The sequence below is a fragment of the Brassica napus genome, chromosome A3, assembly GCF_020379485.1.
Source record: "Brassica napus cultivar Da-Ae chromosome A3, Da-Ae, whole genome shotgun sequence".
Classification (NCBI taxonomy): Eukaryota; Viridiplantae; Streptophyta; class Magnoliopsida; order Brassicales; family Brassicaceae; genus Brassica; species Brassica napus.
Window position 1 is genome coordinate 7,938,495 of NC_063436.1, and position 14,503 is coordinate 7,952,997.

Below are 14,503 nucleotides of genomic sequence, written 5' to 3' on the forward strand. Positions count from 1 at the left end.
ATAAATATCAAATAAATTTAATCTTACATAGAAAACTGTGTCATTTTATAAATAGAACAAACAAAACTTTTTATACATGTTATATTATTGACTAGAGGGGATATTTTAAAACTAATGAAACACAATTTTATAATTGAAAAATACGGTATAGTAATAATTTATTAATTTTATAATTTATTTTTATTTGATTAAATTGTTTAGAGAAACAAAATTTGAAGTTTTGGCAATTAAGCTCCGAAAGTTAAAAGGAGAATAGCACGGGTCCCATAATGTTCCATCCAACGGATGAGATCAAACCACGACATTAAAGATCAAATCACGCGTAAACGAGCTGATGAAGACGTAGGGGTAAGATCGTCATTTACAATGGACCGGCAGAATTTATTAGCCCGTACACGAGGGGGCAAAAGACTCATTACTCAGCTCTGTTTATTTAATTTATTTCTATAAATCCCAATTTTTATTTTCTTGTTTTCACATTGAAACATTGTGAGAGAAAAAAAGGCAAAAAACATAAAAGGAAGATCCGAAAATTTTCCCACGAAAATCTCAGAATCTGGGAAAAGAAAAGGAAAATTAACAAGATCGTTTTTTTCAGTTTTAACATTTGTTTCTTCTTCGTTTGATCATTCATCGGAGAAAAGGAACAAATCTATTTCCTTATTTTAATAATCACAGATTTTTCCTTTTTATTGATCATTGTGATCATCGTCCTCTACTTAACATACACTCTGTATAAGAGACGAACAAGAGTTTTTTTTTTATCTTTGCTGTGTTGTGTTATAACGAGCCATGTCAGAAACTCAGAACTCAACTGAGACGGTTCGATCTTCGGACAAAACTGAAGGTAGTTACTGTCTTTTTTTTTTTTTTTTTTTTTTCATCAGTGATCCAATAAAAACGGTTTCTTTTCCGTAATGTGTTTGAAGATCATATGAATTATTTTTGTTTTTTCTTTTCTTTTGATCGTTTAAAGTCTCTGTCTTTTTTTTTTTTGGATTCGTTTTGTCGGAGATCACGTTCAAAATCGTTGAGTTCAGATTCTGATTGGTCTCTGAACGTTTGACATTGTCTTGTTTAGCTTTTAGCTAGTGGGTTCTTTATATATTGAATTAGGTTTTATATGAATGCTCATGTCTTGTGTTTTTTTTTTTGTGTTATGGTTTTTTAGATACCTTGACGAGGATGAAAGTTAATGAGGAGAACATGGAGCAATCAAGTCCAAGTCCGTATCCTGATCGTCCCGGTGAGAGAGATTGCCAATTCTTTCTGAGAACTGGGCAGTGTGGCTATGGAAACAGCTGTCGTTACAATCATCCTCTTTCTCTTGTTCCACAGGTTTGAGATACTCTTAACTCAGTCTAGCAGACTCGTCCCCATGCTTTACAGTTTATAATAATTTTTGTTTGCAGGCTGTCTCATATCACAGAGACGAACTGCCTGAGAGGATTGGTCAGCCAGACTGTGAGGTGCCCTGCTTACATTATACTCATTATCTCATTGTGATATCTTGCATTGATCTAATAAGTTTAGAGTGAATGCATTGTAACGAATACATTCCTCTTTTCTGAATGCTATTTTCTCTGCAGTATTATTTGAAGACAGGAGCGTGTAAGTATGGCTCAACGTGCAAATATCACCACCCTAAAGACAGGAACGGTGCTGAACCGGTGCTGTTTAATGTTCTAGGCTATCCTATGCGACAGGTGAGACTCACTCACGTCTGGTTATTATTACATTTTTTTATCACCACCAGTTGCATTGTTTTTATATGTTTTTTCTTGTCTCTCCCAGGGTGAGAAGTCATGCCCATATTACATGCAGACAGGAATGTGTAGATTCGGAGTTGCCTGCAAATTCCATCATCCTCATCCTCAGAATGGCCACTCTACTACTACATATGGAATGTCTAGCTTTCCTTATACGATGATGTCTTTGCCTCCTGCAACGTATGGAGTTATGCCACCTCCTCAAGTTCCTTACCCTCAGGCCTATATTCCCTTCATGTTTGCACCTCCTCAAGGCTGGTCCCCTTACATGGTAAGTTTTAACTATCTTTGCTTCTTGCTCAAGTAGAGGCTTAACAATATATAGATAGAGATTCTACTTTTAACAAAAGAATGTCTTAATCTGAAAGATCTTGTTTCTCTTTCTGTGGTGCAGGCAGGATCTAACCCTATTTATAATGTGAAAACTCAGCCTGACTCAAGTTCTGAAAGAGCTGAGTGTAGGTTTTTTATGAACACCGGGACGTGTAAATACGGAGATGATTGCAAATACAGTCATCCGAAAGAAAGGATGTTAGAGTCACCACCAAATCTCTCACACCATATTGTTCTTCTTCCAGCTAGACCAGTAAGTCTCTTGTCAAACGTTCTTATATGAGTTTCTGGTCACACTAATTAATTACTCTGCGTTTGCTTTCTGTGTTTTAGGGACAACCTGCATGTGGTAACTTCAAGGCATACGGTTTCTGCAAGTATGGACCAAACTGTAAGTATGATCACCCATCTTCGCCTGTCTCAACTCAACCGAGGAGCTCAACACCACCAAGCCGCTCTGACTCAACTGCCATCTCCAATGGTGATAAACCTGGTGCGGAAAATAACAGCTCAGAGATTGAGAAACAGGACGAAGATATATCAGACAAGTCTGAAGTGCAGGAGTCATCACAACTAAGCGGCTCTGATTCAACTGCCATCTCCAATGGTGTTAAACCTGCTGCAGATAATCACAGCTCAGAGGTTGAGAAACATGACGATAGCTCGGACAAGACAGAATCACAACTTAGCGGCTGTGAATCAACTGTCATTTCCAATGGTAATAAACCTGCCGCAGAGAGTCACAGCTCAGAGATTGAGAAACAAGACGAAGATATCTCTGACAAGGACTGTGATTCAACAGCCTTGTCCAATGGTAAAACTGATGCAGAGAGTTCAAGTTCAGAGATTAAGAAACAGGAAGATAATAATGCTTCACAACGGGTCAACTGAGGAAAGCAGGACTCATCCGGTAATGTTTCATGATCATGACTTCAGAATCAATATCATCATCATCATCACAATCCTGGTTTCTAACAATCTCAAATGATTCCCTGCCCTTTTTGTTAATTTTTTTGGAAGGAGGGCTTGGAAATGTTCTATCTTTTTGTGCTCTCTCTTTTTTTTTTTTTTTTTAATTTGGTTTTGGAAACTGCCATTGCTGAAACAAAATAGGAAGTGAACAGTGTTTTTAAATTGGTTAATAAAACTTGACTTCAGTTAGCAATTTACAGATGCTCAACCAATATTATTCGAATTGTTTTAGATTAGCAACTCTAAAAAACCTGAACCTTAAATTTGTGTTGTACACTGGTAAAAAATGTTTGATTTTGAATTTGAATAATTGTAAAGGTAGTTAATTTATGGAAGCTCTTTAAGTACATACTATTTTTTACATCAGCAAATTTGGAACTGTATCAGTTAAATATTCATTTGTATCAATTTAACACAAATGATATCATTCGGTAAGCATTTTTTTAACTGATATCAACTTTAGATTGATGTAAATTTATGCTTTTTATTCATTTAACTGTATCAGTTAAATAATTGATACAAAATAAGTAAACGTATCAATTATTTAACTGATACAGTTCCATATAATAATATCATTTATGTTAGATTGATACAAATGAATAAGTACATACTATTTATGCTTTTTATTCATTTGTATCAATTTAACACAAATGATATTATTATATGGAACTGTATCAGTTAAATAATTGATACGTGATTAAGTGATGTAAATTTATTTTACATCATTTATAACTAATGCAAATATATAATATAAATGATGTTAAACAACCTTTATTTTGTAGTGTGTCATAAGGAATTAGACAGATCTTAATACTCTAATCAAGCAAAACTTTGACATACACGTAACACCCACACCATCCATATAAAAATATATGCAGGTTAGTTATCGTTACTTGTGACGGAAGCTACCCGAATATAGAAACCTACCACCGATCTCGGCCAATGTCTTGTGATAATTCTTACAACCAAATCCTCAAAAATCTCAAACTCGATATCCAAAACCGCCTCGGCTACTTCTGCATCGTTCTTTGATCTCCATGATCCCAAACTCTCTGTTCTGATATCATGCTCTACCACCATATCGATAGTCTTAAACTCTCTCCAAGATCTCAATCTCTCACAATACCCTTTTGGCTACTTGGGATTCAACTTCTTGCAAAAAAGCCCATGATCAGTTGCTCAAATCTACAAAGATTTTGTATAAACAGATGCTTTGCTTCTGTAAATCGAGATTCAGACACTAAAAACATCACTCTAAACATCTTGTGAGAAATCGAGATTATTTTTTTTTTTTTGGTAAGAAGAAATCGAGATTTTATTCAAACGAAATAATTTAAAGGGATTATATTAAAATATTCATATTAAAATATTAAGGTTACTGATACAATATTATTTAGTTTAAAACTTTATTCGAGAAACACCTGTAACGGAGTTGCTCTTAGGATTACATACGAGATTTTTAATTTTAGCATTTTTCAGATCCTTAAGTGGCTTAGCGAAGCATTCCCAACTCCTTTTCTAGGCACGTAGTGGTTGGAGGCTTCCGCGGTGGTGTCTCTGTACTTGGGAGGGTTTTGTTCAGACAGAAGCTCTTTAATGGGTCCATAAACTCTCGAACTTGATGAAGGATGCACAAAGAAAGACGCGACCGAAGTGCGCGGCTCGTCACGTCCATTTGCTAAAACTCTATGCTCCACACTTACAAACTTGTCATTTGTTATAAGCTACAAAAAATAAAATAAAAACATGAAGATCCTTTTTTAACCTGAATTATATAAAACCGTTTGATTTTCAACTGTGAACAACAACTTGCCTGTAGGAGATCTCCAGTGTTAAGGATAAGAGCACCCGGAGTAGGAGGAACATCGATCCAGTATCCATCATGGAGAACTTGAAGTCCTCCAATGTGGTCTTGAAGAAGAATAGTGACGAAAGATCTGTCTGTGTGCTGAGTGGCGCCGAGTGTTAAGTCTGGCTCAGGACAGGGCGGGTAGCAATGACAGAGCATCAATAAACCCTTTGCGCAATCCAGTTCTTTGAGGTGGTTACGACTCAACCCTAAGGATTCTGATAAAAGCTCAAAGATTAACTCGGCAAGCTTCATCACTCCCTGTGAGTACTCCAGTATGATCTCCCTAAGAGAAAAAAAATTTCACAACAGTTAACTTTTAAAAACCGATCAGTAAATATCAAATAAAGTTTGATCTTTAGACTAACCAAAACACTGATTTAGTAATCATTTTCTTCTATAGATTAGAAATAATATTTACGTACCCACAAATCTCTGGCAAGTCCTCTGCCTTTGGAACATCAGGAGCTAAGAAAAGACTTAAGGTATCTCTCCAACTCGCAGCCGGAGAGTCATAGAGATCAACATTACTGTTATACTTGACCTTTTTAGTTTTGTCTCGGCTGTAGAACATTTTCCTCGCTTCTGGATCTTGCCCGTGAAACCCACGAATCCCAGCTTCCATTTCCTCCATGACATGGAGTGGAATCCCATGGTTAATTGCCTGAAAAAAACCAAACTTCTCCATCGCCTCTTTAACCTTCGCAACCACACTCTGTCACGTCACCTCGGAGTCGAACACGCCACCTCTGAGATCGATAGTTGGGATCCTCACTGTCGAGGGAGGTTTAGGGGTTGTTACGGAGGCAAGCGGGTTATGGAATATGCGAGGGATTTTTGTCATTCCGGCTTCGACGAGACCCTTCACGCCCATCTTCATCTCGTCGAATGTTTTTACCTCACTGGCACGGTCCAACATGTCCACCAATGTACCCTTCGACTCCATCGTCTTTCTTTCTTTCTTTTGTTTTTTCTGTGTGCTTCTGTATTTAGTCAGAGACCTCTATGTCTCTACATAATGTGGGAAACTGGATAGATAAATTACGTGTTATAGCCCTAACTCTTTGCGGACGTAAATATACGAATTCCATTTATTCAATTTGATGTCCATTTAAAAATTGGGGAATAAAAGTTTGATTTCGAATCATAGACGTAGTCCTACACGTGTTACCAAAACAAAAGACGTAGTCTTACACAACGTAATAACGGACTGACCAGTATAGAATATTAATAACAAATATACCTCTTACATAATCAGATTGAAGAACCTTGAGTTATATAAGATTCCTTGCATTTCATAAAATGTTTTATATGTACGATTTGTTCCGCCATCCTCAGTGAAGAGTTGATGGACGTAAGAAAATAGAGTGGTTGTTACGACTGTTTTTTTTCATGGTTTAGCAACAGATTTTCAACGTGGTGGGAGATTAACCATAATCGATCAAAACCAAATAATATTACGAGTCAAGATTGAGGCTACATAGACATCGTTTACAGAGGAGTCATTCTTAGGTCCACCCCCTAGGTGAACTTCTAGGTTCACCAACCAATAAGATTGTTTTATTTTATATTCGATATCTTTTAAAAAAGGAAACAAAATATTATTAAATTATATTATGTTTTTAAAATTAAAAAGTAAAAAAAAATAGTAATAATTACAAAAAAAATATTTTACTCGTCAGCATAACATTAAACCTAAACCCTAAATTATAATCCCTAAATCCTTAATCCTAAACCCTAAACCCTTGGATAAACCCTAAACTCTAGGATAAATCTTAAACTCTAGGATAAATCCTAAACTCTAAATCAAAATCACTATACACTAAAACATTCAAGCGTTTAGGGTTTAAGGTTTTAGTGTTTTTTATTTAGAGTTTAGGATTTATCCAAGGGTTTAGGATTTATCCAAAGGTTTAGGATTTATTCAAGGGTTTAGGGTTTATCCAAGGGTTTAGGATTTAGGATTTAGGGTTTAGGGATTAGGATTTAGGGTTTAGTGTTTTGTTGAGAACATTAAAAATATATTTTTTTAATTCTTTTTTTCTGTAACTATTATCTTTTTTTTACTTTTTTATTTTAAAAACATAATATAATTTGAGAATATTTTGTTTCCTTTTTTAAAAGATATCGAATTTGAAATAATGAAATCCTATTGGTTGGTGAACCTAGAGGTTTACCCTAGGGGGTGAACCTAGAGGTTCACCCTAGGGGGTGAACCCAAGAATAACTCTTTACATTGAAAGAAAGTTACTTAAGTTACTTAGATTTTAGAAAATATAAACTACAAATGGATATCTATGTATTATATTCAGCTTTATTCGTGCATGCTTTTAAGACAAAATTAAAAATGCTTTTAAGACAGCTAGTGTATAACAGTATAAGATGCCTTTCATACTAGATAGATGTCAAGTGAGTATTATGTATTATACGGTCAAACTTATACACACTAATATTGTTAGGTTTTAAAAGTTTACTAACTTATAGAATATACTCGTTAATCAAAATTATTCTTTTAAAATATTATTTTAATGTGCTTATTCATTTTATTAGAAAAGTTTTGTATATATAGTGTGGTTGAGTATCGACAAAATTGTCACATAAAATATGTCGTGAAAACCCTTTTGATACAATAGTTTGAGTGAAAATTTATTAATAGTTATACATTAAGAAATTTGAGTCTCTAATTCCAAAAAAATGAATTATTCAAATTAATAGAGAAAAATATTACAAAAAATCTTCAACATAATATAAAAACAATCCATGTAAACCCATCTTATCCCGCGAAATCTGTGAGGAAGATCCAGAGTCTTATTGATTATAGATACATTTAAGGATTTGCTAAGGTCCGAAATCATTTGCCAAAACAAGAAAAATAATATTGCAAAAGAAAAAAAAAGTATGGCGTTTTGATATTTAAGTACAACCCTTTTCTAATAGATTTCTTTCTTTTTTTTTGCCACCCCTTTTATAGTAATTAAAGGTCCAAAATCATTTGCCAAAACAAGCAAAAATAATTAATATATTTAAATATATAAATTTGATTTGGATATTTAATTCAGATATTCAAACTCGGTTTTATTTTTCCAGATATCAAATTTTAAACCCGTTCAAATATTTAAACAGTTTCGATTCTGATATGGTTCTACTTTTTGGATGAGATTCGGTTCGGTTCTTCAGATTCAGTTTTTTTTCTCAGTCCTAATAATAGATATGGAAAAATCTAATTTTATATGGTTAATAGTAGTTTTAATTATTTTAATAAAATAAAATTTAGAACAAATGATAGGAGATATACACATATTATCCAATATTTATTATTTAATATTACTAATCGTTATATTTATTTTAAATCACATTATATAATTTTGTATGTTTTATTTAAAAATTATTCTTTTTGTAAACATTTGATTAATGAGTGGTTTACTTTATTATATAGGTGATAGTTATGTAAAAAAATTTAACAATTTGATCTTTTCAGTAAGAAATGTAAGAAAAACTGTGATCTTAACATCTAAACCTGTGGTTAATGTTAAAACTTTAAAATTCTTTCCAATAAAATTATAAAAGATATTTTAATCTACAATATAAAATAAAATATATATAACAGATCTATCACATAGAGTGGAGCTAATTAAATTTTCAAAACTTCATTATTTATTAGGTATTTCATAAAATAACTTAACTTTATGTTTTGAACTTATAATTGTTTTCTTCAAGTAACTTGTTTCTTAATTTCTTTCCTTTTAATTTTTGTATTTTTTCACTCTTATGCTATCAGTTGTGAATAAAAATGATTTAGTTGCTTATCATTTATACTGCTTCGAATTTATATCATTATAAATATATTGATGTTATTTTGTCATTTTCACTTAAAAAATCATTTATTTAAAACGTGTTTTTAGTAGGTGAACTGTCTTATTTTTAGTTGGATGGTATTTGGTATCATCATCCAACTAGCCATCTATAATTAATTTTTTTGTAGTTGTATTGCTTGTATATAATAAGATATACATGCGTGACCTGTAATGGACCTTACCTTTCTTTTTCTTTTTTTTTTGGATAATGATTTTAGACCTTTTTCTAACACCACATACTGAATTACATAGAAGCCTCATATACCAAACTAGGCAATGGGGGTGAGTTGCAGAGGTACAATGCTGATTTAGCTAAGCTATCAATGATTTTAGACCTTAACATTACTATAAGGGTCCCTTCCTATAAATCCCATGGACATTATTTGCAAAGTGATTCTTACATATATATACATAATATAAATAATGATATGGCTTATGGTTAAATGTGATATGGACAATAACATTTAATGTTGATTTGTATTTTTGATAAAAAAATTTAGAATATGGTTATAACTATTCATCATTATTATAGTATATCTATTCAAATGTGATCTTAAAAATATAATAATAGAAATATAACAGTATTTTATAAATTTCAAAATATTATTTAATATATTTTATAATTATAAAATTTTATTACTAAGTATAGTGTCATCATCAACCACATACCTATAATTAATTATATATAGAAGTATTTGCACTAAATAAACTATATGTTTGGTAATTTACTACATGCAAGGCTAAAATGTTTTGCCAACAGATGAACCGAATAAACCAAAAGGGAACAAACGAATTACTGTAAAGGAGAATAAAATTATTCATATACTGCGAGAGAGAACCGTGCAGCCCCTAACATATTCTTCAACCAAGCTGGGTGATCTGCAACAAAGCGTTCTAGTCAAATATTTTTTTTCCTCTTTAGAACTATAAAACTTGTTGCGCCGTGGCTGCACGGCCGGATACGTCGGACTCATCCTTGGTAAGTATTTGAGTCGTCATCAACTACATACCTATAATTTGTATTTGTATATAATAAACTACACATATGTGGCGTGTAATGGATCTTAGAGCAGCATTAACCAGAGCACCCCTTTAGGGGTGCTTAATCATTTTTTTATTATTAAGTATGATTTAAGCATTTCATTAAGAAACTTGTATATATTGATCCTCCAATGCAAGGTGCTTATTATGGGGTGCTTAAGAAAATAAAAAAAAATTCTTTGATAAAATTTATTTATGACATAAAACATATTACAAGATTACATTTTAAACATAGATTTAAAAAAAAACATTAAAATAAAGATTAGATCAATAAAAGAGATTAAATTGAAAAAAAGTGTGAACTCATTGGTTGTCTTCATCACCTCCAAATCTACGCCACATATGTTCAACCAAATCACCTTTCAGTTGTTCATGCATTTGTCGATCACGAATTCTAGTTCGAACGCCCATCATATTGGCAATATTTGAAGGGATATCTGTAGAATACGTGAGATCGACATGTGAAGTTCCATTGTCTTCTCCGTCTTGGAAATCGGTAAGATCAAATTGACTGTATCCTGCTCGTTCATCTTCCACTATCATATTATGAAGTATGATACATGCCCTCATAATCTTACCAATTTTGACTTTATCCCAAAAAAGTGCTGGATTTTTAACGATGGCAAAGCGAGCTTGCAAGACTCCAAAAGCACGCTCGACATCTTTTCGGACAGCTTCTTGATGTTGAGCAAATAAAACCGCTTTCGGTCCTTGTGGTATTGGAATAGATTGGATAAAAGTTGCCCATTTCGGATAAATTCCATCGGTGAGATAGTAAGCCATATGATACTCTCTTCCATTAACCGAGAAGGTAACTTGCGGAGCTTGACCATTTATTATGTCATCAAAAACAGGGGAGCGATCAAGAACATTAATATCGTTTAAGGTACCTGGAGGGCCGAAAAACGCATGCCATATCCAGAGATCATATGAAGCAACCGCCTCTAATACGATTGTTGGTTTGCCCGAACCACGAGAATATTGTCCTTTCCAAGCGGTGGGACAATTCTTCCACTCCCAATGCATACAATCGATGCTTCCTATCATCCCGGGAAATCCACGATACTCTCCCATATCAAGTAGACGTCGAAGATCATCCGGTGTTGGTTTTCGTAGGTATTCCTCTCCGAACAAATAAATTATTCCCTCCACAAAATGCTCCACACATGACCGAGTTGTCGTTTCACCGAGCCGGAGGTATTCGTCGACCGCATCCGCCGCAGTACCATATGCCAAGACACGGATAGCTGCTGTACACTTTTGGAGTGCTGAGAGACCAAGCCTTCCAAGACCATCTCTCTTTTGGCGAAAGAAGTCAACTTCATTCGAGAGTCGATCAACAATGTGCATGAACAATGGTTTGTTCATTCGAAAACGTCGTCGAAAATAATGTGACGGATACGTTGGCGTTTCGCAGCTTCAAAAGCTCCACAAAACTTGCAAACGAGGTCATTTATCTTCTGCCAACGATTCTTACAGTGAGCTGCCTCTCGCTTTTCACACCCAACAAGCTTGGGACTAGCGTTGTAGTACGCCGCAATCCGCTTCCAGAATGCCATAGACTTCTGTTCATTCCCCACTACTGCATCTTTGCTCGTGTTTAACCACGAGCTTATGAGCACAATGTCGTCAGTTGGAGACCACGCCCTCCTCTCCTTACGGCTGCCTTGAGTCTCTTCATCAATGTTCGAATCATGCGTGTCTTGACTAGCAAAGAAGGGAAGCTGTGACTCGGGTACATTACCAAAGACCACATTCTGTTGACTGCTAAGCAGGTCAACAAAGTTTGAAGGCTCAGTAAAAGGATTAAAATCCATTTCCGAGGTTAGAGAATAGAGAAAAACAGATAGGAATCTGTTTTAGATGGATGAGAAGGAAGGAGTTTTAAAAGAGTTTACGAGTTGACATATATCTAACTCCCATTTATTACCGTTTCACAACCATAATCAACCACAATTTAAGACACTTCAAACTAAAGCAAAAAAATTAATTATCGGCAATTCAAACCAAAGAAAGTCATTTAACTACAGCAATGCAAACACACCTACCGCATTAACTACCTAACCACAAAGCTTTCAATGGCAGTAAAAGTTTTAAACATTTACCTGTTTTGCGCAGGGGAATACACTCCTCTGGTTGCAGACGATCCTTCCTGTTTTGCTTCGGTGATGGAGCTCAAGACATAGACAGACAAGCAAAAACAAAACAACAATGAGAAACTGAGATAGAGAGACAAACAAACAGAAACAAATCATTGTTCAGGACACTCGATTCAATTCAGATAAAAGCTATTTCAATATAATATAACTCTTAAACAATAAAGTCAAGAACCATTCATGAAACAAGTGATAAACAGAACCGCTATCATGAGACCCGATTCAATTGAGAACTCTTAAACAATTAGGACATGAAACCATTCAGTTCATACTATCTCAACTCAGTTACAATATAAACGAAATCTTTTTATCAAACGTTCAATCAAATCATGTTGAAATTTTACCTGAATCACAGACGCTTCATTGTTGTTGTCTCGTTTGACCAACCTCCGTCTCTTGGTCCCTCCATCTGAATAAACAAACACAGAGACATATCATTAGACAGAGACAAAAACAAAGACAGAGACATATCCGTCTGTCTCTTTACCTTTCTTTTTGATTTCGTAGAGGAGATTCATCGCGGATTCGTCGAGGAGAGAGAGAGAGACGAGGAGATATCATCGTAGATTTCGTCCAGGAGGCGTCAAGGAGATAGACAGAGACCAGGAGAGATCATCGTCGCGGAGTCATCGACGAGGCGTCGAGGAGACCGAGAGACACGAGGAGACATCAACGCCGATTCATCACGGAGCCTTCGGGGAGATCGAGAGACACGACGCGCCATCAGCCGCGATTGATCACTCAGCCATCATGGTGGAGTCGACGGAGAGATTGGTTTCGTCTAGAGAGAAGATGGCGGAGTCGTCGAGAGAGAAACACAAACGATTTGTGTTTCGTGAGAGAGAGAGAAAGAAACGCGGAGTGCTGAGAGAGTGACACGTGTTGGCTAGCACCGCTGTTTCGTGAGCTTAATTAAGCGTCGATGTTTGGTTAATTTATTTATTTTCTTTTTTTTTAAACCAAAAATCACATAAGCAACTCCCTAACAACCCGCGTTAATGCTGCTCTTAGCTTTCTTTCTCTATTTGTGGCAAATGATTTTGGACCTTAGCATTACCATAAATACTTAAATATATCTCTAAATATGTCTCTATCATAGTTTGAAAAATATCTCTTTTGGTAGTTTTAAACCTTCATTGTTTTTTTCCTTTTTGGGCTGATAATTTTGGACATGAAACATTATTATCATGAGTGACTCTTTTTTTTGTCAACATGTATCATGAGTTACTCTCTTTTTAGTATGCTAGTAGACTATAACCCACGAGAGATATTTTATAAAATAGTATTAATAGTAACAAAAAACATGTAAAATATGTTACTGATTTTGATCAAGTAAAAATATTACAAAAGTATTTAAACTTTTATCACCTTAAGTATGATACGAACGTATTTCTAAAATCTATAAAATTAAAATATTAATATATTTTTATGTGGTATATAATTAAATTTAAATAATCCTTTAATATATATATATATTATTTTATTATGAATATATGATATCTATTAAATAAAAACTCCTATCCATATGATATTTAATGAAGCTTCTTATTCATATGTCTTATGCCATTTGTATTTTTTATAACAAAATTATAAACCATTAATCATAAAATTTTATTGTGAGACTTTAACAATTTTAATAATTTGTAATTGTTTTAAATGTAACATATAGGGGTGGGGTTACCCGTTTAGATTTGGTGCGGGTCTATTCGGGATTTAAGTTTTTGAGGTTAAAAATTTTAGTCTCATTTGGATATTTACAAATTTTGGTTTAGATCTTTGCGGGTTCGGTTTTGAATTCTGATAATCAGTTTAAAAATTATTTTTAATAACTTAAAATTCTTATATACTTCAAATTTTCCAAAATCTAAATAATATATAACATATAAATTTAAGTAATGTATGCGAAATATCTAAAATTAGCATAAAACTGTTTAGCTAGAATATTTGAATGGAGCATCAATAGATATTTTAAGCATTTTGATTTTTGTAGTATTATTTAACTATTTTAGATATTTAATTTTGACTATTTGTATATATTTTAAAGTATTTTGGAAAATGTCATCATATTTTATATATTTTTGATATTTGTTTGCATATTAAAGCTAAAATAATTAATATATGTAAATATATAAATTTGATTTGGATAAATTTGGATATCCAAAAAATTTCGGGTCGGCTTCGGATTTTGGTTTTCTGGATACCAAAATTTTGAACCCGTTCAAATATTTAACCAGTTTCGGATCTGATTTGATACTAATTTTTGGATGAGATTCAGTTTGGTTCTTTGGATTCAATTTTTTTTTGTCAAGTCCTAGTAACATATATGGAAAATTATATTTTTATATGGTTAATAGTATTTTTAATTATTTCAATAAAATAAAATTTAAAACAAATGATAGGAGATATAAGATAGTTGTTATTTAATATTATCCAATATTTATTATTTAATATTACTAGTTGTTATTATTTTAAATCACATAAGATAGTTTTTATGTTTTATTTAAGAAAGTATTCTTTTTGTAAACATTT

At 33.4% G+C, this 14,503-nt stretch overlaps 3 protein-coding genes across 3 annotated transcripts; 1 reads left to right on the plus strand and 2 right to left on the minus strand.

Moving 5' to 3' along the window:
• Positions 1-414: 414 nt before the first annotated feature.
• LOC106437779 (zinc finger CCCH domain-containing protein 26) lies at positions 415-4,836 on the plus strand. The gene is made up of 7 exons (XM_048775059.1): positions 415-847; positions 1,172-1,338; positions 1,413-1,469; positions 1,590-1,706; positions 1,795-2,040; positions 2,164-2,355; positions 2,436-4,836. The coding sequence occupies exons 1-7, from the start codon at positions 793-795 to the stop codon at positions 2,991-2,993; spliced, it is 1,392 nt and encodes a 463-aa protein (XP_048631016.1). The 5' UTR covers positions 415-792; the 3' UTR covers positions 2,994-4,836.
• LOC106437780 (probable 2-oxoacid dependent dioxygenase) lies at positions 4,404-5,978 on the minus strand. Its single transcript, XM_048775060.1, has 3 exons — positions 5,349-5,978; positions 4,888-5,209; positions 4,404-4,798 (listed from the first exon to the last, which is right to left on the minus strand). The coding sequence occupies exons 1-3, from the start codon at positions 5,609-5,611 to the stop codon at positions 4,550-4,552; spliced, it is 834 nt and encodes a 277-aa protein (XP_048631017.1). The 5' UTR covers positions 5,612-5,978; the 3' UTR covers positions 4,404-4,549.
• Positions 5,979-11,182: 5,204 nt separating this feature from the next.
• On the minus strand, positions 11,183-11,635 carry LOC106441789 (glutathione S-transferase T3-like). Its single transcript, XM_013883555.2, has one exon. It carries the CDS (start codon positions 11,633-11,635, stop codon positions 11,183-11,185), a length of 453 nt encoding a protein of 150 aa, XP_013739009.2.
• Positions 11,636-14,503: the final 2,868 nt, after the last annotated feature.

Excerpts from the sequence above, each read along its gene's own strand:
- LOC106437779 (XM_048775059.1), top strand. The coding sequence starts at position 793 with ATGTCAGAAACTCAGAACTCAACTGAGACGGTTCGATCTTCGGACAAA. Across the intron at positions 848-1,171 it reads ATCTTCGGACAAAACTGAAG|ATACCTTGACGAGGATGAAA; the intron begins GTAGTTACTGTC and ends ATGGTTTTTTAG. Across the intron at positions 1,339-1,412 it reads CTCTTTCTCTTGTTCCACAG|GCTGTCTCATATCACAGAGA; the intron begins GTTTGAGATACT and ends TTTTGTTTGCAG.
- LOC106437780 (XM_048775060.1), bottom strand. The coding sequence starts at position 5,611 with ATGGAGAAGTTTGGTTTTTTTCAGGCAATTAACCATGGGATTCCACTC. Across the intron at positions 5,210-5,348 it reads GACTTGCCAGAGATTTGTGG|GGAGATCATACTGGAGTACT; the intron begins GTACGTAAATAT and ends TTTTTCTCTTAG. Across the intron at positions 4,799-4,887 it reads ACACTGGAGATCTCCTACAG|CTTATAACAAATGACAAGTT; the intron begins GCAAGTTGTTGT and ends TATTTTTTGTAG.
- LOC106441789 (XM_013883555.2), bottom strand. The coding sequence starts at position 11,635 with ATGGATTTTAATCCTTTTACTGAGCCTTCAAACTTTGTTGACCTGCTT.